The 27744-nt window shown below is 39.3% G+C and overlaps 1 protein-coding gene across 1 annotated transcript in view; it reads left to right on the plus strand.

Moving 5' to 3' along the window:
* Positions 1-27744, plus strand: part of GRM5 (glutamate metabotropic receptor 5) — a 226464-nt gene that overhangs the window by 100217 nt on the left and 98503 nt on the right. Inside the window, exon 5 of the mRNA XM_036743916.1 lies at positions 5819-5945. Coding sequence (XP_036599811.1) covers positions 5819-5945 — 127 coding nt within the window. The remainder of the gene's footprint in view (positions 1-5818; positions 5946-27744) is intronic.

Below are 27744 nucleotides of genomic sequence, written 5' to 3' on the forward strand. Positions count from 1 at the left end.
TGGATGGCAAATTGCTTTGGAGGACAGAGTTCTCATACGGTTGAGGTCACCACTCATTGAGATATCTCAATAAGGTTAGAAACTGTCAGAGATACAAAGGGAAAGAAAACACAGAATATATTGTAGATATTGTATCTTCTACCAAAGCCTAGGATGGGGGTGTTTAAAAAATCATAATCATAATCACAATACAACATGACACTATGAGATATGTACAAAATGCTGTGGGAGTTTCCAAAAGATGCTTCTGGCTGAGAGGGATAAAGGAGCATTTCAGAGAGGAGGCAGCATTTGGGCTAAACTTTTAAGGAGAGGTAAGATTCTTCAAGGTCAAAGAATAGAGGGAAGGAAACCAGGTAGAAGGAACAAGAGGAGAAAAAATATTGTGATGATGGAAATAAATCAAATGTTTGTGCAATGAGTAGGTTAGTTAGGTTACAGAGAGTAGAGGAACTCGACTGACCAGTTGTTTCACCTTTATAATGGCAAAGATCTTCTGAGAGCCATTTCACTCAGTCTTGCTATACAGTTTTCTTCTTATTAAATCCCAAAGAAACTGACATTGTCTTTTAAGAATTATTATTATTTGATTAGTAATCCATCTAAACTAGAAGGTTTTAACCTTTTTTGTCATGGTCCCTTTTGACAATCTGTTGAAATCAATGGACCCCTTCTTGCAGTAATATTTTTAAATGCATACAATAAAATGTATAGTTTTACAAAGTAAACCAATTATACACACAGTTATAAAAAAAATTTAAGATTACCAGCCCCGTGTTAAAAACCCCTGAATTAAAGCACATTTCTCCATCATTCACTTTAAACCATAACTGATCATGTTTGTTTAAGAAGAGTTTAGGGCCATAACTGAAATCCTGCTGTAAGAAAAACACCTTCTGTCCTCACTGCTGCCAGGATAGAATAGGTGGCAGATGGATTGGCTGCCCTGAAAAGAATGGGAATGCCTATGAAAAGGACTTAGCACCACCTTTTTAATTCAACATGAGTGTGGAGCAGGATCTAACGGGGAAAATCATATGTATATACACACACACACACATATATATATATATATATATATATATACATATATATATATATATATACACACACACACACACATATAGGTATTTATATATTTGTGCATGTGCATATATGTATATATGAAACAAATCCATTCTGAAGAATGGGAAGAGAACATACTGTGTTGTCAGCCTCAATTCAAAAATACACTGCAGGATCCCAATTGTTCCTGAGAAAGAGTATGAACTAATTTTGATCTTTATTTTTCTGTTCATGTTCATGAGCCAATGCAAATTGAACGGTAGGGGGCCAATGGATTTCCAGGAAAGGAAGTGACTGCCTTTGTTTTCCAAGCATGCTGAGACTCTGGGGGAAGGAACCCCTCATTATTGGAAATATCACCATTCATGTTGCTTCAGTGGCTGTAATGGCTAAAATACTGTTTTTTTCTTTTTGGAAGTGATTTTCGTCCAGTTCTGTCACCACTGAATTTTATTGAAGTTTTCCTGGAAACAAAACTCCTAAATTTTATCAGCCAAACCACTAAATAGGTAATGGTATGTGATGAGAAAAGAGCAATGGTGTAGGGAACAAAGACCTTGAGACCAAAATAAAAGAAAACCAGTCTTGGGCTTTGGTTTTATATGCATATAAAGAGGCCAAATAAGGCAATGACTACATTTGGATACTTTAGATGCCCAAAAGTCACCTTCTGTCCCCAGGAAAAGTTTGGCCTAACTCATTGGAATGAGTATCTCTACTCTGCAGTCACAAAGTATAAGATCTGGATGGGATCTTAGAATTCATTTAAACCTCATGTATACAAAGCCAAAGTGGACAGCTCATGGCACCTCAGCAAGTTTGAGAAAAAGTTGCTTTGCCTATTTTAACAACAATGTTACTTGCTGCCACTGCGGCTGTGTAAGGCCAATAACACTGGCACACAGGAGGGCTACTGGTGCAGATTCTTTGATCTGCTTTTCTAAGGAAAGCAACTTTAAGGGGTTTACAATCTTACTTTAATCAAACACACATATATCATTCACTTAGTTCAGGGGAAAAAGTCAGCACCCTGAACTTCAGAGAAGGCACAAACAGAAATTACAAGCAGAAATTATATAAACAGAGCTAATAACAGGAATCAACAGACAGGCTTCTAGCTGTCTGACCAAGAAAATACATACATAGTTACCAGAGAGAGCAGCACCAACCTCTGAGTTTTCAAAATTGCAGGGCTCCTTAACAGCTACCCAGAGTCTCCACACCAGCACTCTTCCGATGAGTGAGCCCCAAGCAAAATTCGAACCTCAGAGTATATGTACACTTCTTCGGGGTCAAAAAGGTTATCACAACCATGTGACTCAAACCCATGTGACCTAGACCTTCCTGTGACTTAAGCAGGTAACCAAAGCCTCTTGATTCAATCAAAGACTCTTGATTGAAACATAGGCAAGACTCAAAGACACTTGATTGCTTTAGTGTTGAGAAGCACTCCAAAACAAAAAACAACAAAAAGTCTCACCCTGTGTGCCATTACACTTATTAATATACTTACTATATTAAATATGCAAATACTCTGTGTTATACATATTATGTGATTATTACATATATTTGGTTCATGTGGTTATAATGCACATAAGAATTGTGATAAGAATTTCAAAATAATTTTATTTTACTTGTTTCATTTCTACTTATTTGAATACATTTTAGTACCCCTGAAATATCAGTGTATATATGTGTACATGTATATGCAGATACACATATGTAGTTCTGATTTAGTTGCCAAATTATTTTAATTATTTTGGTTGCTTTAAAAACAGAAAAGATAAATTAATTAATACAGGCCTGGAAGCCTGATGTGGCTTCTTACAGCACTTCTAGCCAAGTGAAGTCATGATGACTGGGAAAGAGTGGTTCAAGTGATTAACTGAATCATACACACATGCGCGCGCACACGCGCACACACACACACACACACATTTTCTATAAAAAAGCAGAGACAAGGATATTTTTAAAGTGAAATTCCTAAACAAGGGTTCTGTCTTTCTGATAGTAACAGAACCATGACTATGAATGTTTGTTCTAGGAACCTAGAATATAACTTAAGAAGAGAAGTCTAATCCAGGACATGAAAAAGTTCTATGCTGCTGCTGAAAAGACAAGAAGGGATGAGAAAAAGAATGGGCTAGTGTTTAAAGGTATAGCCACTGGTGAGGAGGAAAAGTACCCCAGCACATTACAAAAGGCTTCCCCTTAGGGTATTTTCGTAACCTCTAATTTTGTTACCCACGGTCAAAATCCTAGCTTCCTGACCCCTGAAGAGTGATAGATAAATTTTAATGATGGACTGATTCACTTGGGATCATTCTTGATATAAGCAGGATGAGCTTTCTGAACGAAACTCTTTGAGTACAGGAAAAGGACTAAATTTTTTATTTCATCAATGTAAGAACCTCCTAGATGAAGAAATGCCCTCTACTAATGTAGGTTGGCTCTATCTCTATAACTTATCATCTTAGCAATATGCTTAGGACACTGAGAGTTTAAGTAGCTTTCTCAGTACTACTCAATATGTGTCCAGGTGAAATTTGAAGGTCTTCCTAGTTACAAGGCTAGGTCTCTATCCATTGTGCTAGGCTCCATCTCTAGGAAGATATTCCAAGTTGTATATCTGAAAATTATACTCCCTGAAGTGAATGCAAACTAAATGTACCTCTTAGTTATCCAACAGAAGAAGGGAGAAAGTCCAGAGTTCGATAACCCAAAATAATGAATGATCCAATCAGTCATTTACTTTTAGACTTGAGACTTTTCAAGAAGGCTTTTTGGAAGCACGAAAGCAGTTTGTAGGGGTGCATAGGGTACTGGGCTTAAAATCAAGAAGACTTGGATTCAAATCCTTCATCTGACACTCATTAGTTGGCCAATGAACTTAGCTCCTGTTCACTTCAGGTAGTTCCCCATCACTTATCTACTGATCTGTTGATACTGTGTTGGTGGTAGGAGTTCTAAGTACTTATGCAAATCACGTATACAAATCAAATGTTCTCGATCTAGTGATGTATATTTTATAAGTGTTATTCATTATTTTCTTAAAATGTGTTATGTATACCACTTGAGAATGAAAAAAATGTTGGCGATCAGGAAACCAATGGACTCAGTAGAACAATGTTTGTTTGCATTTAACGCATAAAATAAAATGCACAAAATTACAAAGAAACCAACTATATTGAAACACTGTTATTAAATACTTTTTTTTAAAAAGTACACAGACTCCAGGTTAGGAAATCCTGGCCTAGAAGTCTCTTTATTAAGAGGAGGGAGCCCACTTTATAAAGGAGATAAAAACAGTGTCATAGACCATCTACAGAGTACTTAATCAAAGATTGTCAATGCATTTGTATATAAGTAAATAAGCTAGCATGCACTCTCCCCCAAAGTCCTGTTCCAAGGCTTCATCCTAGTGTGGATGTCCTTGTGAGTCCCTGAAGGCTATGTGATTTGAAAACTCTGACAGGGTACACCAAGCTATAAGGTGTTTGACAAGGAACAGTATGACCATTGCCCAGGAACCACTACAGCTAGTTTCAAGAAGACCTAGGGAGTTCATCCTCAGAATGCTAGCCCCCAGATGATAAATATTTTGACCATAGCAACTCATGGAGGCTTTCTACTAATCTATAGGTGTCATTGTCCTGTGTAGCAGTCCTGCGTCACCAGCCATGCCTATTGGACATTTCAAACTGGGTGTCCTGGAGATATCTCAAACTCAACATGGTCTAAATAAAACTCATTATCTATCTTTCCCCACAAACCTGTTTCTGTCAAGAGCACCTCCATTCTTCCAGTCACTTAGGCTTGTAACCTCAGCGTCAAACTTGACTCCTCCCTGTCCATTAGCCCTCATATCTAAATAGTTGCTGGATCTTGCCATTTTTACCCTTACAACATCCAGCCCCTTCTCATTACTCTCAGAGCCACCATTTTATATGAAGTTCTCCTCATCTGTCAGCCAGATTATTTCAATATCTTCCCAATATCTTCAATATCTCCCTTCTTCAAGTCTCTTCTATCCCTCAAGTCTCTATTCTTCCTCCCCATAGTTGCCAAAGTGATTTTTCCCCTAAAGTGCAGAGATGGCCACATCATTCCCCTACAAAATCCAGGGATTTCTTATTTCCTCTGGGATGCAATACAAACTACTCTGTTTGACCTTTAAAGTCCTGTTTAACCAGTCACCCAAGCTAAGTTTCTAGTCTGACCTTCCTGTCCTCTCCTGTCGGGTCAAATTAGCCTTTTCTCTGTTTCTCACACACAACACTACCATCTCCTATCTTCATGCCTTTGAATTGGTCTCTCCTCAGTCCTGGAGTGAAGTTTCTCCTTCACTTTGATGTATAAATCCCTTACTTCCTTCCAGACTAAACTCAAACATCCCCTTTTACATGAAAACTTCCCTAATCCCCCTACCTGCTGAGGATAATCACTCCTTGGACACTACCTCACATTTAATTGGTGCATATACTACATATGCTTAAAAATAGGAATGTTGTCTTCCCTAATAGAATGTAAGATCCTTAAGAAGAGGTCCTATTTCATATCCCCAGTGCTAAGCAAAGAGTATGTCCTAAATAAATGTTTATTGACTGGTTGATTGAAGGGGTTTTGTGTTGTGCAATGTTCAAGGAAATGCCATGCCAATGGGCTTCAAATGCCTTTGGAGGCTTTAAAGTATATTCACACGCACAAATATCAGTTGAGTAAATCTAATTATGCTATTAAATATTCATTTTAGGTGATTCGAAAGGGAGAAGTCAGCTGCTGTTGGACCTGTACTCCATGCAAAGAGAATGAGTTTGTTTTTGACGAATACACATGCAAGGCATGCCAGCTTGGCTCTTGGCCCACTGAAGATCTTACAGGTAAACAAATGGTGATGTCACAATATGCAAGATTGTCTTCCAAATGAAATCAACAGGGAAATGCCATATGGCACAGACAGCAGCTGATTATATCAACAGTGGATTTCAAATCATTTTCTCTTGCTCAAGTAATAGGGATGAAAAAATGAATTTCTTGGGTTTGGAGAGTGCCTGGGTCTTGGATTCACATAGATCATAGAATGTTAGGTTCAAAGGATTACAAATTGAGAAGAAGAGCCCTAAAATTAAGTAATGCAATCCCATCTAATTTCACATGTGGTACTCCCTCTGGGCTTTTACCAATTTGGCATTCACATGTTTTACAATGGGTTGATAGTGAAGTGATTACACTTATATTTAAAGGACCTTCTTTGGGGACACACTCATAAAACAATGTCTCATAAGCTTCTACCAGTATCCTTACTTTTAATAGTTATGCAATCCACAGCTAAGGGGTGGCTAGGTAGTGCAGTGGATAGAGCTCTGGGGCTAGAGTCAGAAAAACCTGAATTCAAATCCAGCTTCCAACACTTACTAGCTATGTGACCCTGGGCAGATCACTTAATCCTGTTTGCCTCAGTTTCCTCATCTGTAAAATGAGCTGGAGGAGGAAATGGCAAACCACTCTGAACAATAACAATAGCCACAGTTTCCTCAAAACAAAGTCATTTGCTAAGATGGCATAGTAAGATGGCACCACCTAGGGCCACACATTCCCACTAATATACCCAGTGTCAGTGGGAGAAGTAGATGCTGGTAGTAAAGAACACAAGTAGGCAACACATAGGGCTAACAGCAATTCACATCTCTCAAACCACAAGGTCCCGACGGCCTTCATCTTAATAACAATATTCTCACATTCAACATCCTACCCCGCCCCATTCCCTACCCACTCAACCATCATATATCTCTGCTGGGAAGGTTGCTTAGCTGGGTTTCCCATGTCTCCTCCTCTCAGCAGCTCAACTTTGACCCCCAAGGCTAGTTTTCCTTTGAATCCATAGTGAGTCAAAAGTCACACTCTGAGTGGATTCTCTGCTGCCAGAGGGCGATGCTCCTTGAAGCTGCTTCTTACACCCAGTTCCCTATGTCTATGTCTTTAGTAGGTACTCTATGGAATGTCATGGTTAGTTGAAGGAGGTTGTGGAGGAGGGACGGAATCTGAGTAGTTTGCCCGTCAGATAAAGTCTGAAATCTCTGAAGATTTTTGAGAGGCTAGGAAGTTTTTCTGCCCCACCTGTTGCCCCACCCACCCATCTCTGGTTGTTCTATCCCAAGCCATTTTAGCAGAGCTCCAAAAGATGAATTACATTCCAATGAGGAAAGGGAGGCACAAAGAGACTGAGTGACTTACACAAGATCCCATAGCTAGTAAGTGATAGAGATGAGATTCAGATTCAAGTCCTCTTGACTCCAAATCGGCTCTTTCCACTGCATTGTACATTTTGGTGCGAAGCCCTGTTTGCTCCTCATGTGTACACTTTCACCATTAGCACCAGATGCCTCCGATTAACGAATGTACCACATAATGCTGCTATAAAGCAGAACTGTTTGCTTTCTTCATAGAGCTCAATTCTACTATGCTGTATGTGACACTATAGTGCTTCAGAGATGGCCATTTCTGACTTGGCTGGGGCTGAAACTGAAGGTTTTTTTGTTTTGTTTTTCCTTTAGCAGTCCCATTTTTTCCACAACTAAACCTGGCTTAGACTGAAAATCATTTACTTCCATTTGTTAATTCATTTTTCATTCATTTCATAAGTATTTATTAAATACCTTTGATTCATTTAACAAGTGTTTATTAAATAGGCAGATAAGTGGGAAAAGCTGCTGTTTTTGAATAGCAGAAAAAGCTCAGGACTTGGAATCAGGAAAACCTGAGTTCAAATTCTGCCTTAGACACTTTTTATCTGTGTGACCCTGGACAAATCATTTAATATCTCTGTGCCTTGGTTTCCTCACCTGTAAAATGGGGATAATAACATCACCTACCTCCCACAGTTCTTGTAAGGATCAAATGAGTTAACATACGTAAAGGGTTTTATAAATCTTAAAGCACTTTATAAATACTAGCTGCTTTCACTATCATTATTATTATTATTAATCTCCTCTCTATGCCAGTCAGTATGGTTAGGGCTGGAATTAAAAATACCAAAATAAGGTAATCCCTGCCTTCAAGGAGCCTATATTTTATTCAGGTTAAGCAAAATGTTCCAATATGCCAACATAAAAGTACAGTTAGTTCTACTTTAACACAACATGTGCATTTCTAAAAATCACTGTGCTATGTAAAACCTTAAAATAAAAACCACAGGACTTACGGAGAAAATGGAATTGGGGCACAACATTCAAAAACTTCATCAGCGACACATAAAAAAGATGGGAAAATGAAGAGACAAAAGATAGGAATCTAATAAAATGGTAGCACAGATTTACACATGTTGAAAGGTTAAAAAAATACATAAATGAGTGACAGTATCACAGGGCTCTGTCTGCTGCTCCTCCTATGCCCAGGTTTTCGTAGAGTGAGAGGGCAGCCTAGATGGGCTGCAACTCCAGGAAGAAGGGCTATGGCTGAAGGTGGGGAGGTAGGGTGACGTTTGTGGGCCCAGATGCCTTGCCTGCCCACACCTCCTACTGGACAAGAAGATATGGCACTTTATCTTGAAAAACAAAACAAAACAAAACTGAAGTTTGCTTGTGCAAGTGGGTTCAGCAGGGTTGCAGCCTTAGAGTTATTGTGAAATCGTAAAGTTTTCTGCATTCTCACTGTTTTTCAAGGACAAAAGTCCCACGTAAGCAAACTCAAAATTCTCGTTGTACTCAAATCGTTCCCTGATATACCAATTGTATTAGAGCAAATGTATATGTTCGAAACCAGCATTATATCAGAACTTACTATAAAAAGAAAATTTATACTAGATAAATACAACCTGCTTCAGGTGGAGATAAGGGCAGAATGCTTGAGAGGTCTTAGGGTCCTAGCTCTAGACTCAGGAAGGTAAATGATTAACCACCTGTAACAAATGGTTTCCTAGACTCACTGGCCTGAGCTTTCACTACTTCAGTGGAGAAAACTTTCATATTTCAATAAAGGGTCTGAAAGACCCCATTTCCAATGGGATTTGTTTATAATAGCTAACTAGCATTACATACCACTTTAAGGTTTACAAAGCATTCACAAATATTGTCTCATTTTATCTTCACAACAATCTTAGAAGTTAGGGCATATTATTATGCCCATTTTACAGTTGAGGAAACTGAGGTTCCTCAAGAGATTAAGTGACTTGTCTAGAGGGCAAGCATCTGAGATCAAATTTGCACTCAGGTCCTTTTGACTCTAGTTCCAGCACCCTATCCACTCTACCACCTAGTTATTTATGCCTAGGTGCTATACAAGTGTACAGTGTTTTATGGTGAGGTTACAGGTTGTTAATTTTATAAATTATAAATCAAATATTTAGAGTTAAAAGAAACCTTAGACTCCTGATACAGTGTTGATGAGAGTGTAAATGTGAGACTGGTGTAAAGACTTTGGAGAAAAATATGACAATATATAAAAAAGCGATATACCTTTTGATCCCATCAATTTCATTACCAGGATTTTACCTTTAAAATATCACAAAAAAGGGGGGAAAAGATGTATCAGTATAGAATATTTATTAGTAATAACAAAAAACTGTAAACAAGCTATGAGTCCGCTGACTACAAGTGGCTGAACAAGTTATGGTATACTAATGTACTAGATAGGATATTATGGTGCTGTAAAATTAAACAGATGTGGCAATATAAGACCTATATGCAAAGTAAGAGCAGCAGAATGGCAATGACAAACACATCATCTATACCTTAACTGCTAATATTTAAAACGCTTTAAATGCTTAATATGCATTATCCCATTTGATATAATCTATGCTTTTTTTACTTCCAAGAGTAGAAGATAAAAGTACCAGAAACTGACATGAACTTGGAAAAGGACATTGAATAAGTTGCATTTTGTTTGTTTGATATCTGTTCATTTGTCCAGTTAAAGGTTCTATGTGAGATTTTATTCTTTATTGTTATGTTTATTTGTGTTGTTTATGGTTTAAGTTCATAATAAAATATTTCTAAAGAAATAAAAGAAAAGTAAAAGAAGATTTAGATATCATTTGGATCATGCTGATCATTTTGCAGATGAGGGTACTATGGCCCAGAGAAGGTGATTAACTGGACCAAGATCACACAAAAAAGTGATTGACAGAGCCTAAATTTGAACCAAATTGCTCCAAACCCCAGTATCTCATAATGGAATTCTTACAGCTAACAGCAAAAATCATTGATTAGGCATCTCTGATGTGCGAGGCACCAGGGATAGAAAAACAAAATATTCTACAGTCCTTTCTCATCAAGGGAGCAGCATCTCACAGCATGGTTCCTCTAAGGGGAAGATCAAAAGCTGAAGGATACTACAGAAGCAGCAGTCTTTTGTAGTCTGACAGGCAACATTTCCCAATCTCCAAAAGCACATGCTGGGCTCTGGTAGTATGCTTAGAATGATTCCCAGAACTTTGGATGGCTGAAGAAATGATGCCAGGCAGGGTAAACTGGGTAATTCTTTCAAGCACCCTAAACTGATGAGACCCCTGACTCCCTAAAGTAGATTATTTTGTTACAAGAGACATCACTGTCTTAGTCCTGTTGGAGTTCAAATGATTACCAACAAGAACAACAATAAACAAATTTGTATAGTGCTTTAAGGATTGAAAAGTACTGTATTGTGCTATCTATCTGATTTCAGTATTGATTAAATGCCCACTTTGTGCCCAGTGAGTTACCTACAAAATGTTTCCTTTAAGGATAGGGAAGAATCATGTCTGTCCTGGGCACTCTTCTCCTTCTTCATGATTTCACCTGGTGATCTCATTAACTCCCAAGATTTCAGCTATCATCTGGATGCAGATAACTTTCAAATCTGCCTGTCCAGCCCTAACCTGTCTCCTGACCTCCAGTCTCACATGTTCAACTGGCAATTACATTCCTCAGACTGGATGTCCTATAAAACAAACATCTTAAAGTCAACCAACACTAAACCCATTAACTTTCCCCCAAATCCTCTCCACTTCCTAATTTCCATATTACTGTTGAAGGTAACACCATCTTCTCAGGCACCTAGGCTCAAAACCAAGGTATCTTATATAGGTCCCCTTACTCTCTCTTGCTTCCCATATAGAATCAGTGGTCATGTCCTCTCACTTCGACTTTTTGTTATATCTCTGCTATATGCCCCTTTCTTTCATCCATGGCCACTACCCTGGTGAAGACCCACATCACCTCACACCAAGACAACTTCCAAAGCTGGTGGTTTTTCAACCTGCCCCAATTCTCTTCCCCCACCATTCCATCCTACACTCAGCTATCAAATTGGTCTCTCTACAATACAATTCTGACCATGTTACACGCACCCCACCCCTTTAATAAACTCCAGTGCCTCACAATTGCCTTCAGGATCAATATAAAATCCTCTGTTTGGTCTTTAAAGTCCTTCAAAAGATGGCCTTTTCTAACTTTTCATTCGTCTTATATCTTTCTCCCCTTCTTTCTCCCTTCCCTTACTCTGAGATCCAGTGACACTGGCCTCCTTGCTTTGTCTTGCATGAGATTCTCCCCCAACTTCATGCATTTTCAGTGGCTCCCCCTCCCCATGTGTAAAGCACTCTCCATTCATCTCCACCTCCTAATAGAAGACAATGTGAAACATCTCCCTTTAGAAACAACTGATCTTTTAATCATAGTACTTTTCTTGTGAGATTATCTACAATGTTTTCTGCAGAGATCATGTACACACATAACTGCTTTCATGTTGTTCCCTGCCTCCTCCCCAACTTATTGGGTTAGAGATTTGCCTAGAGCAATGGTGTCCAACTCATATCGAAACAGGGCGTGCTAAACTGTATGTAAGGATTCCTGCAGGTTGTGTATAACCTGTGTCTATGTTTCATTGTATTCTGTTTATTTCATTGGGCAGCTAGGTGGTGCAGTGGATAGAGCTCCGGGCCTGGAGTCAGGAAGACACATCTTTCTGAGTTCAAATTTGACCTGAGACACTTACTAGCTGTGGGACCCTGGGCAAGTGGCTTAACCCTGTTTGCCTCAGTTTCCTCATGTGTAAAATGAGCTAGAGAAGGAAATGGCAAAACACTCCAGTATGTTTGCCCAGAAAACCCAAAGCTTCAGGGATTTTGTGCAGCTGTTTTCAGAGATGCTTCTAGGGATCTGTAAGTTTTCAGTTCTTTCAAGTTGGTATGATTTAAGGAGAGGTGTTTACTACTCTCTTGGCCTGTGCTCTGGTCTGTGACGGACCACAAGCACTCTTTTCTTCCCTGGAACCATGAGGAGAGTCCCACCTCCACTATGGCTGCAAGCCCTGGTGTGCTGGTCCTCCTTATTGCTCTGGAAATGCCACCTGGGACTGTGACCCAGATCCAAGTACGGGCAAAGCAAAAGAGTCCTGCATCAGTACGAGCAGAGAGACCTCTATAATCTCTTTCTGACCAGTTGTTAGGCTCCGTTACCATCTGTGGGCTGAAAGCTCCAGAAGCAGCCCCTTCCACTGCTGGTTCACTGGCTCCCAAAGCCTGCTGCTGGTTTGCTGAAGTTTGGTCTGCGCAGGCAGCCAGCCCTGTACTGTGCTCCACTCTCCCTGGTGCAACAGATCTTTCCTGTGGACCTTCTCCATTGTCTTCGCTGGAAAATTATTTCACTCCATCTTTGTGTGGGTTCTGCTGCTTCAAGGATTGTTTTATGGCATTATTTAAAGATAGTAGGAGGTGTTTGGGGGTAAAGATAGTCTAGTCCCTGCCTTTCTCTGCCATCTTGGCCCTGCCCCTTTTTTCTTTTTCTTAAAAAACAACACCAACAAACCATCTTAACTTTGCTCTAGTGTTTTAATGTGTTCTCCTTAGACCCCAGAGATCTGTGCCATAAAACATATCAAGGAAAATTTTAGCCTGAAAAAACGTTAAGGCTACATGGTACCAGCCGACCAAGCCAACAACAAAAGAGCTTCAAAACGGTCTCTGTAGGGAACTTTGTTTTGATGAAGCTTTTGTGTTTCTATGTGTCCCCCAGGAAGAATTAGGGGTAAAATGTTTTCCCAATTAGAGGAGAGAACTAACTTGTTGGAGTTAAAATTCTTTAGGATTATCCATTTAAAAGCATCAAAATGTCTGCCAGTCCAGCAGTTTTAGCCTTCATATAATTGATGGTAAGACAATATATATATATATATATATATATATATATATATATATATATATATATATATATATATATATATATATATATATATATATATATATATATATATGTACATACGTATAGTGAATACAGAACTGGCTTAGGAGAGCCGGGTTCACACCTTTTCTCTGCTCGTACTAGCAACAGAATCTTAAGAAAGTGACTTAATCTATCAGTACCCCTAGAAAACTGACAAAGACCAACAGATTGTTGTTCATCCTTCATTCTCAAAGGGGACCAATGACATCAGCAAGGTGATATCATGACTTGTAAGTGAATTGGATTTAAGTAAGGCAGGGCTGTGCAAAGTCACCAGCCTCACTCTCTCCTCCAGAGTCATCAGAGTCCAGTGGCAAGCTAGAGTTCAGGACAACAAAGACTATGAATTGCTGAAGAGGTGCTCGTTTGCCTTGGTAGAAAAAGTCCTTACAGGCATCTATGTGGTGCAGTAGGTGCAGTGGATGGAGCACTGGGCCTAGAGTCAGGAGTCCTGGAATTCAAATCTTGCCTCAGATACTTACGAGCTGTGTGATCCTGGGGAAGTGTTTCAACAATCCGGCTAGCAGCTGCCATGGGGGTGAAAAACCAACACAAGCCCAACAACAAGAATGCTGCAAGCCCAGGTTCTTTTGATCTGCTTTACTAAGGAAAGCAATGTTAAGGAGTTAACAATCTTACTTTAATCCAGGATACAAATATCATTCACTTAGTTCAGGGAAAAAAGCCAGTACCCTGAACTTCAGAGAAATTACAAACAATTTACAAACATCAACAGACAGACCTTGTCTGATTCAAATCTCAATGCATAGTTACCAGAGTTTAACAAAGTCAAAACATCCGGGTTTACTAGCTGGAGTGCTCTTAACTACAGCTGCCCGGAGTTTCCACATCAGCACTTCATCAAGAGTGAGAGCCCCAAGCAAATAACTTTGTTCTCCCTTTTTATACATTTTCAGACATCATCAAACATCATCTGAGTGACCAGAACTTAGGTGCCTACTATTGACTCTGGTCTTAGCAACTCCCTTTAGGACCCTGAGGGCTTCATGCCCACATGGGCTTAGCACCTAGTACTTAGGGCTTTGGGCCCGGGGCTTTGCACCTAGTAAGACTCAATCAAAGACACCCAACTTAATTGATATTACAGGAAGTCACTCAATTTTTACATAACTCAGTTTCCACAACTGTAAAATGGGTAAATTATTTGTAGTCTAGGTAATATTTGTAAAAGTGCTTAGCACAGTGTCAGGAATATAGCAGGTATTTAACAAATGTTTATTGCCTTCCCTTGCCAGGGACTTCCTATAAAGATGAACTCAGGCCCAATTAAAATATAATCAAGGTGATACTAAGTTGTTCTTTATAACAATAACTAGCCCACTTGCTCAGCTATTCTCCTCCTACTTTGAGATCTTCACGCCAAGTCATTATCAAAGAAGGAAATATTTGTCTCCTTGTTAGAGAGGAAGGGAACAAGCATTTGTTAGGTACCTACTATGTGCCAGGCACTGTATTAAGCCATTTATAAACACTGTCTCATTTGATTCTCATAACATCCCTGTGACATAGGTGCTATTGTCATCCCCATTTTACAGCTGTGGAAACTGAGATAGATAAACGTTAGGTGACTAGCCTAAGGCCACACAGCTAGTAAGTTTTGGGGGCTGGATTTTAACTGCAGTCTTCTTGATTCTAGCCAGACCTAGTGTTTTAACCGCTGTACTATCTAGCTACTTAATTAGTATATGGAAAATGCTTTTCAAAGCAAAATACTTTATAAAATTCAGTTATCATTATGAAAAGCATTTAATTTTTATCTCTATGTTTTACCAAGATCTGATCATCATATATTTATGTATGTACATACATACATATGAACATGAAAAAATGTTAAGGCTAAGTAGTACAGGTCAACCAATCTATCAACAAAGTACCTTCAAAACGGTCTCTGTAGAAGACAGTGTTTCTGTATGTATATCTGTGCACATGTAAGTCCGCATATGTGTGTACATATGTGTGCATGTAGCAAAGCTGGTCTTAGGAGAACTCAGATTCCCCACTGGGTCCACACTTAAAGGCTTTTGCCACTTTGCCACAACTTGCTTTTTTTCTGGCATTCTGTTGGTCTATGAGAACCCGGGATTCTGAGAAGAAATGAGTGTAATTTAGTGGAGCTATATAATAGGTATTTTTGGATGTATGTGTTTGTGTATGTGTGTGGAAATACATATATGCAGTTAATTTCTATATATATATACATGTGTATGTATATTACATAGCTCTATGATTCTTAAAGGGTATATCTTCACACTAATGTGAGAAAGGATTTTTTAGACATGCTAAGAAATTCTGCTCAACATGTAGCCATTTAAAACTTCATAAATGATCAACCACCCTTTCTGGCCAACCGCATAAATTCAGTTGCTTTTGATCTTATAATTAATGTCACGGCTGTTTCGGAGCTCAAACAAAACAAAAAGCCCTCCTGAACCTACAGAGGTTACAATGCTTGATTTCAAAATGAGCCCCTCCCCCCATTCCTCCTTTTCCTCCTCACATCTCAGGTTTTCACATCCCCTTCCCCTCAACATCCCACAGTCTCTCTCCCCCAGCTGCAGTCTGTTGTCTGTTCTTACCAGCTGGCCTTTGGGGAAGATCACAATGATAGCTAGCTAATAAGACCCAGCTTTTATATAGGGCTTTAAAGTTTGCAAAATGCTTTACATATATTATGGGGGTTTTTTTTGATCCTCACAATGCCTTTATGAAGTAGGTGCCCTTATGGTCCTCAGTTTTAGAGATGAAGAAACTAAGAAAGGAATTAAGTGACATATCGAAGGTCACACAACTAGTGAGGCTCTGAGGTGATATTCTGAATTAGGGTTTCCTGAAAACACATCCAGCACTATATTCCCCCAAGACATGAAGCTGACTCTATCTTTGGAGGAAGGTCATGAGCCCTGAGAAAGCAAAAGGAGAGGGAGAGGGAGAAGGAAAGGAGAAGGAGAGGAGGGTCTGGAGCCTCACCTAATCTGGAAACTTCTCTGTTATAAAATTAAATGCTTAGTGCAATAAGATTTCTTAGGGTAAAGAAAACCATTCTGTGATCAGAAATCTTTGAGAACCACTGAATTAGGATGTGTATGTGTGTGTGTGTGTGTGTGTGTAGAGGCAGTTGGTGACACAGAGAATAGAGCACTGGGCTTGGTGTCAGAAAGTGTTGTCATTTTTAGTTGTATCCTTCATGACCCCATTTGGAGTTTTCTTGGCAAAGACAATGGACTGCTTTGCCATTTCTTTCTCCAGTTCATTTTACAGATATGGAAAATGAGACAAACAGGGTTAAGTGACTTGCCCAGGGTCACACAGTTAGTAAATGTCTGAGGCCAGATTTGAACTCAGGAAGATGAGTCTTCATGACTCTAGTCCTGGCTTTATCTACTGTACCAAAGTTAGTCTCCAACACTTACTAGCTGTGTGAGCCTGGGCAAGTAACTTAACCTGTCTCAGCCTCAGCTTCTTCAACTGTAAAAGAGAGATAATAATAGTACCTACCTCCTGGGTTGTTGTAAAGATCAAATGAGATAATAATTGTACAGTGCGTAGCACAGTGCCTGACATATAATAGGCATATAAATGCTGCTTCCCTTCCTTCTTCCTCCCTAGGCAAATCTAAAGGTATGTTTATGTAGTGCTTTTGCTTAGAAAACATTGTTCAGTGTTAGGGCTCCCTGACCAGCAAGGACCCCAATCTCAGTATGCAATGATGAGGTGGGAGTCAGGGAAGATGCAACTCCGATTTATTGGGAGACATTATCCATTTTTATAGGGTTTTGCACTACATAAGCAGAAACAGGTGTTCAAGGGGCAAGGGGATGACAGCATGGGAAGATCGATATCTGGTGGGAAGAATCTGGATTGTAGTAAACTATGATTCCTACAAGCGTATGGGAAAAACTAGGGCTGTAGTAAGGTAGTTTCCATGGGAGTATGGGAACAAAGGCGGGTGCTATCCTACAGTATCTACGGAGGCATGGGAAGGCTCAGGCATGTAGCCAGCTGATATCAGAGCTGTGTGAGCTATGTGAGGCTCGGGGCAGGATGCCCTTGTAAAGTATCAAAGATGTTCCAGTAAGTAAAGTATCAAAGCATTGTTGTGCTAGGCACTGGTTCAAGAGCATTAGGTAGTGGCCAGCTGGGTTCCTCCTTCTGGGCTTGTGAGTCCCTGGTGAATGGACTCTGCCTGCATGAGAAAGGATGGCTATGAGAGCGGGAGGGGGGCTGTTAGGGGGGCTGTTAGGGATGGAATTCCTTCCTCCAGGCACCTACCGTTCCAACTCCTACTAAGCCTGTCTGGTTTTACCCAGGAAACAGGCCAAGCGCTAGGGTCCGAGCAGCCCTGGGGTTGGCACCAACTCCCTACAGTTAAGAGCATCATAGATTCATAGATTCAGAATTCATGGGACCCTGGGGTCAATCTAGCACAAGCTCCTCATTTTACAGGTGAGAGATTTGAGGCCTAAGGAGGTTATGTGATTTAGCCAAGTTCACAAAGGTAGTAAGTATAGTACAGGCATACCTTGGTGATATTGTGGGTCAGGCTCCGGAACATTGCAGTAAAGTAAGTCACATGAATTTTTTGGTTTCCTGATGTATATAAAAATTGTGTTTGCACTATACCATAGTCTATTAAGTGTGCAATAGAATGATGTCTAAAAAAAGTGCATACCTTAATTTTAAAAGACTTTTTTGCTAAAAAAAATGCTAACCATTGTCTGAGCTTCCAGCCAGTCAAAATTGTTTTGCTGGTAGAGAGTCTTGTCTCAATGTTGATGCTGCTGACAGAGCAGAGCAGTGGTTGCTGAAGGCTGCAGTGACTGGAGCAATTTCTTAAAATAAGACAACAATGAAGTTTTCCATGTCGATTCACTCTTCTTTCACTTGAACACTTAGAGGCCATTGTGGGGCTATTAATTGACCTAATTTCAATATTGTTGTATCTCAAGGAATAGGGAATTGTTGTGATAACATGAGTAACATAAGTTCCTCCATGAAAGATGGAGGAATGGTCAGTTGGTAGAGCAGTCAAGGTATACACAACACTTATCAATCAAGTTCCCTGTCTTACATGGGCGTGGTTCTTGGTACACCCAAACAATTACACTAGCAACATCAAAGATCATTGATCACAGGTCACCGTAGCAGATATAATAGTAATGAAAAAAGTTTGAAATATTGAAAGAATTACCAAAATGTGACACAGAGACATGATGTGAGCATATGCTGGTGGAAAAATGGTGTGTATAGACTTGCTCTACACAATTTGTAACCTTCAATTTGTTTTTTAAAAAAGCAATATCAGCAAAGTGCAATAAAATGAGGTATGCCTGGATAATATGTAATTAAATTTGTTCCTCGCAACAACTTTGTGAGGTGGATCACACAAGTAGTATGCCCATTTTAGAGATTAAGAAACAGAGGATCAGAAAGACTGAATGACATTCTCAGAGTCACACAGATGAAAAGTAGAAGTGGCCCTTGAAACCTGAATGCAAGACCTCTTCTTTTTCCATATTGGTTTTTCTAGAACTTTTTCCCCAATGATAGTGGTCTATATATGTATGTGCAAGTGTATCTTTATTTTTTTTAGTGGCAAATCAAAAGTCCTTTCTTCCCTGGGCTCACTTGATTGGAATATGTAAGGTCTAGAGAGCCAATACCTCTTCAAAACAGTACTCTCTGACTCACCTGTGGCTCAAAGGCTTTGCTCCTAACGAGCATCTCCATCCCTTCCTTCCTGCTGCATATCTGCCAGGCAGATCTGTTGACAGCAATCTTTCCTCAGCACCCACAGTGAGAGCACATCGCTCAAGGCTGTGCACCCATGAATGCCTCAGATGTTTTCTTTTGCCTTCCTAGTTGGTTTGTCATGTCCCTACATCAGCTCATTATACAGCTCCTGCTTGAGGGCATTTTGCTTAACCCAATTACATATGGGGTTTGGGCCTTCCTTAGGGTTTTTGCTTGTTATCTGACTTGAAACAGACTTCTAGATACATGGGATTTGGGAACCAGCTGATATTATGTCAGAAAAAAAACCAGCCAAACAAACAAAAAATTGGACCATGAATCAGATTTAATGTTTCAGATAGTGAGAAGGTGATAGTTAATTTGTTACTTAGGTATACATGTATACTTGCATGCATGTATATAAGTATTTTGCCATTGATTATGTGACATGGGAGATGCTGACACAGGACCACCCAGCATGGTACGCCCTCATCAGAGAAGGTGTTGTGCTCTATGAGCAAAGAATTGAAGTAGCTCAAATGAAACACAAGATGCACAAATTTAGAGAATCCACCCCAAATGTTCACATGGACTATTTGTGCCCGACCTGTGCTCATATTGGTCTGATCAGCCAGTTGGATATGTTGTAACTTGACTCTAATGTAGTGATATCATTTTGGAACTCTTAGAGAATGAAAGACAACCAACCAACCAATAGGTACATGGATTATGTGTGTGTGTCTGTGTATTTATGAGGCTTTATCTAAATTAAATTCAGTTCAACAAGCATTGATTAAGAAACTGTATACCCTGGGTATCCAAAGACAAAAATAAAACAATGCCTGCCCTCTAAGAGCTTATTTATATTTTACAAAGGGGAGGGTGGGGCAGGCAGACAATGTGTTCACAGACAAGTTAAAAAAGACAAATACAAAAGAGACTGAAGGAGAGAGCACAGAAAGTTGGGGAATCAGGAAAGCCCTCTGGAGGAGATAACACTATGAAGAGAGAAAGAGATTCCAAGAGATAAAGGTGTAAAGGGGAAAGTAGTCCAGGCGTGGAGAACAGCCTCTCCAAAGGAAAAGAAATGGGGAAAGAAATGTCTTGAAACAGCGATTTTCAGATCTACTGCCAGCTGCATCTAACCTATAGAAATCTGTATTGGGCAGCTAATTAAAGATGGAACCCAGTTATCATTATTTAGAGTAAATTTTAAACTATTACTTTGAAGGATGAATGACAGACTTTGATAAAAGATTTGCATTAATAGAAACTGAAAAAGAGGGAAGAATCAAGTGACTCCAAATCCGGATGTCTGGACTGGGAGTCAAGAAGATCTGATTGATATCCAACTTCTGCCACTTATTAGCTATGTGACCCTGAATTTCTGAGACTCATTTTCCTTGTCTGTTAAATTAAGGTAACAGTAGCACCTATGAGGGTCAAATTCATTTACTTCTATAAAGCTTTTTGCAAACCTCAAAGTACTATCCAACTGCTAGCTCATATTTATTACTTGAAGGAATTAAATCATTGTACTCCATTTCCTCTCTGTCTCTGTCTCTCTGTCTTTGTCTCTCTGTCTCTGGCGGGGGGGTGGCGGGGAAGAGGGAGAGAGAAACACATGCCCTGTGAATTTTCTTCTCATTTAGACTTGGTCCAATCAGTTACCAAGCTCCTGAAAGGTATTGCCAGGGGCTGAGAAGAATACAAATATATCAAACAAAAATAGCCCTCAAGGAGGGCATATATAGAGATTTATACAAATACTTTATTAATTTGAGGGGATTAAATACATGGGAGAGATCTCTACCCCCTTTTCCCATATTTATATATTTGCTCTACACATAACATGCAGTCATAGCTAAATTCAGTAATTTGGCAAACATTGATCAAGTTCTGTACTGTTTATAGAGAACTGCATATAATAGGATATATAAGTTTTGGATTAAATACGATTCCTGCCCTCATGAAGCTTATGTTCTAGTGAGGGTATGATACATGCACAAATAGCTGTAGTATCACAGTACTGCATGCTAAGTACATCCAAGCAAAGCAAAACAAAGTGCTCTGTGAGATGAGAGGGAAATGGTTGTTGGCCAGTGAGAGGGAGAGCAAGGAAAGGCATTCTAGAAGATTAAACTGAAGGACAATGAAGAATTTTTAAAGAATGCTTTTGAGAATAGGGCAGTGAAGGGCCTTGAGTCTTTGTCATATAAGGATATGTTTAAGAAGTTTAGGAAACTGGAGATTTACTATAGAGAAGAGAGAAGATGGTAAGGAGAAGAGAGGAATGACAGCTATCTTCAAGTACGTAGCTTCAGAGGCTAGAACCAGGAGCAATGGGTACAAGTTGCAAAGAAGCAAAGCTTAATGGAAAATAAAACAAAACTTTCTAATTATTTGCAGTACACATAAATGAAATGGGCTCCTTGAGAGGTAGCAGGTTATTCTTTCTTGGAGGTCATCAATCAAAAGCTGAATGACCATTGGTAAGGCATGTTGTAGTAAGAATTTCTTTCATATAGGAATGAATGACCAGATGACCATTAAAGTTCCCTGTAACACTCAAAATTCTGTAATGCTGTGATTGAGATGTTGAAGAATGGGTGGGAAGGAATGCAAGTAGCAAGTGGGCCGCTGGTCTATTCCCTCATCTGCCACATAGATCTAGGCCAGTCTTACAAAGTAGGTATGACCAACTCTAGCACTCTTCGTTTCAACCCAAGGAAAGAAAGGAAAGCAGGAAAGCATAATACTCATGCAAATATTTCAACAGGGAATGTCATGAGAAGAAAGAAGTAGATTTTCTTCCACCTTCAAGATCAAAAACACAAAATGGTTTTTTTTTTGCTAAATATTTTTTATTTGCCAAATATTTGCCAAAATATTTTTTCCAAGCACCCAATACAGAAACCACGAAATGTGGTAGGGGTAGACAACAACTTTAACCATTTAATGAAAACTTGCTGCAGGAAACTTCTTTGCTTCCCTAAATGCTTTGTTGGTTAGAAATGAAGTTATTCTTTATGAAGAGGATTGAGGGAAGGGGACTGAAGGGAGAAACCAACAGGAAGTTTCTATTAACCTGCTTTGAAATTCCAACGTTCAGTTGCTCCAACCTGGGAATTTTAACTTTAGTTCTATAAACAGTGCAGAACTTAATCATTGCTTGCTGAATGACTGAATGCTATGTGTAGGGCAAATATGTAAGTGTCAGAGAAGGAAGGGTGAAGATATTTTTCTTATGTAATAGGAGGAGGAAAAGAAGAAGAAAGTATTGTTGTCATTTTTAAAACATAGGAGTTGTTCAGTATGGCACCATCCCTATCACAGAACTCAATGAGGTCATGATATTTTCAGAGAAGAAAGGAACACTCAAGGCAATGACACGTTGATTATCTCCAGACTGCAGAAACATTCTTGTATTCCAAACGTACTTAAAATGTGCTGGCTATTTGATTTCCTTAATTGAATTTAGATGAGAGGGGAAAATTCTCAATGTTCATTAAGTGTTTGGTACTTTTTATTTGTCAGGGGATTTGTCAGTGGTTGGCTAAGAAATCAGGTGATTCTGTTAAGATCACAGTTGGAATAAATACTTCTAAGTGGGAGAGGAAACTTGAATTGAAATATGGCTTAGCATGAAGTTCTCAGGGTATTGCCTGCAAAGCAATCTGGAATTTGAGAAAGAGGTTTGGTTCAATTTCTTGGATCCCAAGTGAGATCACCCCTGTTTATATGCTGTTTGGCAGTTTCTAACTTTGGGGAGATGAAACAAACCTTTGATTGAAACGGTGAGGATAGTTTTCAGTCTAGGTGGTTAGTCTTGCACAAAAGAGAGGTGATGATGACTGATGCCTTCCCTTTATCTGTCTCTGACTCTTGTTTCTCTGCTTCTGTCTCTCTGTCTCTGTTTCTCTGTTTCTCTGTCTCTATCTCTCTGTCCATCTCTGTCTCTCTCCTCATTATGTCTCCAATACTTAACATTAGCATAATACCTTTCATTTGGTAGATATTAAATGGATGCTTGTTGAATGAATGAATGAGGTAGTATATACCTCATATACCTAATATACTAAGTTTGGAGTTATTCCATTGAGTAAATTTGTTCAACTTCGAGGTAATAGGGAGCCAGTGGAGTTGACTGAATAGCAGGGGGAGGAAGTAAAATGGTCAACCATATTTTAGGAAAATCAATTTGGCAGCTGAATAGAGGATAGATTATAGTAAGGAGAGACCTTCAACAGAGAGGAAAACCATCAGGCTAGTGAAACAGATCAGGCATGAAGTGATAAGGACCTGTATTAGGATGGCAGCAATGTCAGAGGAGAGAAGGAAGTCTATAGGAGAGGTGTTGTAAAGGTAGAAGTGACAGCATGTGGCAACCGAGTGGTTAAGGGGGGTGAGAGAAAGAGGGAAAAGTTAAGGTGTGAACTAGGGTGACTGGGAAGATGCTGGCATTCTTGACAGTAATAGGAAAGTTAAGAAGAGGAAAGGGTCTGGGGGTTAAAAACAAATTCAGTTTTGTTTAAGATGTCAAGCAGATATCCAGTTCAAAATGACCAATAAGCAATTGGAGATACAAGACTGACTCTCTCTCTCTCTCTCTCTCTCTCTCTCTCTCTCTCTCTCTCTCTCTCTCTCTCTCTCTCTCTCTCTCTCTCTCTCCCCTGCTCTCTCTCCTCCCTCCCTCTGTCTCTGTCTCTCTCTCTTTCAGTTTTTGTCTCTGTCTTGGTCTCTCTCTGTCTCTGTCTGGCTCTCTGTCTATCCGTGTCTTTCTGTCTGTCTCTATCTCCTTCTCCCTGAATTAGCAGTTGCAGGATTCCATTGCTTCTGCCTTCACAATATCACTTATATATACCTTCTCCTCTACTCTGAAACTGACACCACCATGCTACAGATCCTCTTCACTTCATGCCTTGATTGTTGTAATAGCCAGCTCGTTGTTCACCCTGCCTTGTCTGTCCCCACTCCAGTCCATTCTACACTCAGCTGTCAGTTGTGGATTTTCAGACATAGATCTGACCATGTCCCATCCTCCCCATTCAATAATTCCCAGGGATTTTCTATTGCCTCCAGGAATAAACACAAAATATTATTTTAAGGCCCTTCGTGACCTGGACCTTCCTATCTTTCTGGTCTTCTTGTACTTTATACCTCTCCACACACACTGCCATCCAGTAACATTGGCCTCCTTGCTGCTCTGACACAAAGCATTTTTACTGGTCATTTTTCATGCCTAGAACTCTCATGCCTAGAACTGATGAACACTTCCTAACCTCCCTGGCTTCCTTCAAAAGTCCCACCTTCTGCAAGAACCCTTTCCCAGTTCTCCTAAGAGAGAGAGAGAGAGAGAGAGAGAGAGAGAGAGAGAGAGAGAGAGAGAGAGAGAGGTGTGAAAATTTGGGGAGAGAAAAAATACCAACAATCAAGGTGATCAGAAAAGACATCTCAAATGAGTGGTGCATGAGCTTGAATAAAACTAGAAACTTGTATTTCAGAAGTTGATCTTTGACATTTTCTTCACCAACCAGGAAAAGCAAAAAAAGCAAAACAAACCAAAACAACCAAAAACAAGAGACATCTTGTCAAGAGGGCCTTCCCTAATGAGTGGTCCTATGTTCATACCAGCCTTCATCAACTTTCCCTTGATGAAATTGACCTGTAGTTTTCCAATAGGCTTAAAGCATGAGGGAGGAACTCTCTTATTACTGAATCCCTTTAAATAAGCACTTTGAACATTTGGAGTAAGAGAAGTGAATATGTTCACAAGTTGGTATTTTTAGAGACTTATCAGGTGAGGTGGCTATATTTTTTTCCTTTTAGTGTTTGAATAGAACTGTGCTCTTATCAATGTAGGTGGTTCATCCAAAAATGCCAATCATGGCCAGTGCCTGATTTCTCAATACATTAAATGCTTTCATTGCTTCTTTTTTTTTGTTTTCATGTTCTGATCCTCAGGCTACCCATCTAATTTTCTTTCATTCTTGCTCTAGGTCTCATCATCCTCCCTTTCCTGTCAGACTAATTCTCAAAAACAGCATTCATAATATTTCTCATTCATCTATTCATTTCCATGAAGAGAACAATATGTAAACTCTATAATCTCTAGAAATAAGAGAACTAAAACCTATCCCTCATGTTCTTCTCCATCAATAAGAATATGTAATTAGTCAATAAGCATTTAGTAAGCACTCCCTAAGTGCCAGGCAGTGTGCTAAGCTACGAGGTATATAAATAAAAGTAGAAATAACATTTCCTACCCCTTAAGGAGTTCACATTAGAATGAGGGAATACAATACATAAAGGGAAGCTGAAAGGAGAAGCAGAGGAGGGTAGGGGGGAAATGGAGGAGTCCAGATTGCAGTTGGGTGAAAAATGAAGAGATGGCTCACCTTTGGCCCAGGGAATGTGGCCATAGTCAGGAACTACTCTGATGAAACTAAACTCAAGAAAATTATATAGTTTCATTGATTTCCACTCATGCCAAATATAGCTAGTCCCAACTGAATTGCTTTTTCCTTCCCAGAAGGTAAACTATTAAAAAAAAAACAAAGCTTACCATCATATTATCTATCTAAACCACTTGGCAAATTCTCTATAAAGTATTGCTATATTGTATGAGTAATATGAACCAGATAAATGTCTTGTATCATGATTCTTCTTACAAATCACATTAGGTAGAATGGAAAATTTACAAAGCATTATGTGAATCATTGTACTTGCAAACAATTTAAAGCAATATAATGCAATTTACTGGTGGAGCTTTTAAATACATATATAAACAGGCTAGAAAAACAGGACAGGCTTGGCTTCTCACCAGATGAACAAAGGACAATCCAATAATATACATAGGCAACTTGCCAAAAGCTAACTCACAGTGCCTTTGCAAGCAAGTTTCCCTTTTTGTTTTTTTACACTGATAGATAAGAATTTCTTTTTCTGTAGTGATTTGGAAACATTAGATCTTTTGAGTATTATTGTGTTCATATTGCAGATGAGAAAACTGAGAATCAGAAAGCTTAAATAACATTGCCACAGTCCCACAGAGGATAAGAATCTGATCTTAGATTTGAATTCAGAAGCTCAAGTTCTAAAAGCTATTGCCTTTTTATGACATCGCACTGATGATCTTTTGGTGCCTGGGTTTTTATTGGATATGTCATGATTATCATCCACTTAGATTAGTGCATTGTATCTGCAGAAACCAAAGATATGCCATTTAACTACTCATGCCTTCCTTCAGTAAACATTTATCAATAGTTCACTACATTAAGAGCACAATACTTGGCACTGGACAGATGGGTGGTACAGTGGATAGAGCACTGGGCTTGGAATCAGGAAGACTCATCTCCATGAACTCCATGAGTTCAAATCAGACCTCAGACAATTACTAGCTGCATGACCCTGAGTCAGTCACTTGACCCTGTTTGGCTCAGCTTCCTCATCTGTAAAATGAGCTAGAGAAGGGAATATCAAACGACTCTAGTAGCTTTGCCAAGAAAACCCCAAATGGGGTCACAAAGAGGTAGTCATAATTGAAATGACCAAAGAGCAATACTTGGCACTAGAAGAAATCCATAGGTTAGGTAAAGTCTTCCCTGCAGTCATGTAATTTGCAAAGTTAGACAGAAACAAAGAAGGCTATTATTATTCATAATTATTATTAATAAACAGAAGTTGGTAAGTGACTGAATGAGAGATTAGATTGGACAGAAAAAAGAAAATTTCAAGATTCTGAATATGGGAGTTTGGTTAAACGATGATACAGAAATCAAAAAAAAATAAAGTGAGGAGGAGTAGGCTTAGAGGAAATAAAATGAGCTTGGTTTAGGGTATGTTGAATTCAAAGTAATGTTTAATATTGGGATAAAGTGCTGGGTTAGAAATCAAAAATATTTGAATTCAAATGTCTCATGCTTACTAAGGTGTGGCAAATCGCCTAGTCAGTAATCAGGCAACAAGTATTTATTAAGTGCTTACTAGGTGCTAAGTTCTGGGAATATAAATATAAGTAGGAAGAAAAGCAGAGCAGCTAGATCAAGTGGATAGAGTGCTGGGACTGGAGTCAGGAGTATTCCTCTTCCTGAGCTTAAATCTGGCCACAGAAACTTACTAGCTGTGTGACCTTGAGCAAGTCACTTAACCCTGTTTGTCTCAGTTTCCTCATCTGTAAAATGAGCTGGAGAAGGAAATGATAAACCACTCCAGTATCTTTGCCAGAGTCGGACGCAACTGAAAAACAACTGAAAAGAAAGATGTTATCTTCCCTTGAGAAACTCACACACTAATAGGAGAAGAAAACATATAAAAGGAAACTGGAGAGAGGGGTATGGGGAACAAAGGTACCAGACAGGTCATGGTAAAGAAAGTCCATAGTGCAACCTGGAGAAGAATGAGACACAAGTGGTTCTCCTGGCCACCCTCCTTAAATGAAGGTTCTGGGAGGAGTCATCCAATCAGAGGGAAAGGCAGGGGGGAGGGAGAGGATACTTTTAATATGTGGATTCCAGGGCCGGAGTGAGGCTTCAGGATGAAGAGCTGGACCATGAGGCATCTAATGACTTTAGGTTTCAGATGACTCTAGAATGTAACTAGTAAGTAAAAGACGAGTGACAATCTACATTGATAGAGGGGATTCCCTCACTGGGAATTTCTTATGCTAGCAAAATTATAGCCACTTCATGCATTCATGAAAATGTGAAGAACCAGTCAGACATCCAGATAG

This window comes from Trichosurus vulpecula, chromosome 2 (assembly GCF_011100635.1).
Source record: "Trichosurus vulpecula isolate mTriVul1 chromosome 2, mTriVul1.pri, whole genome shotgun sequence".
NCBI lineage: Eukaryota > Metazoa > Chordata > Mammalia > Diprotodontia > Phalangeridae > Trichosurus > Trichosurus vulpecula.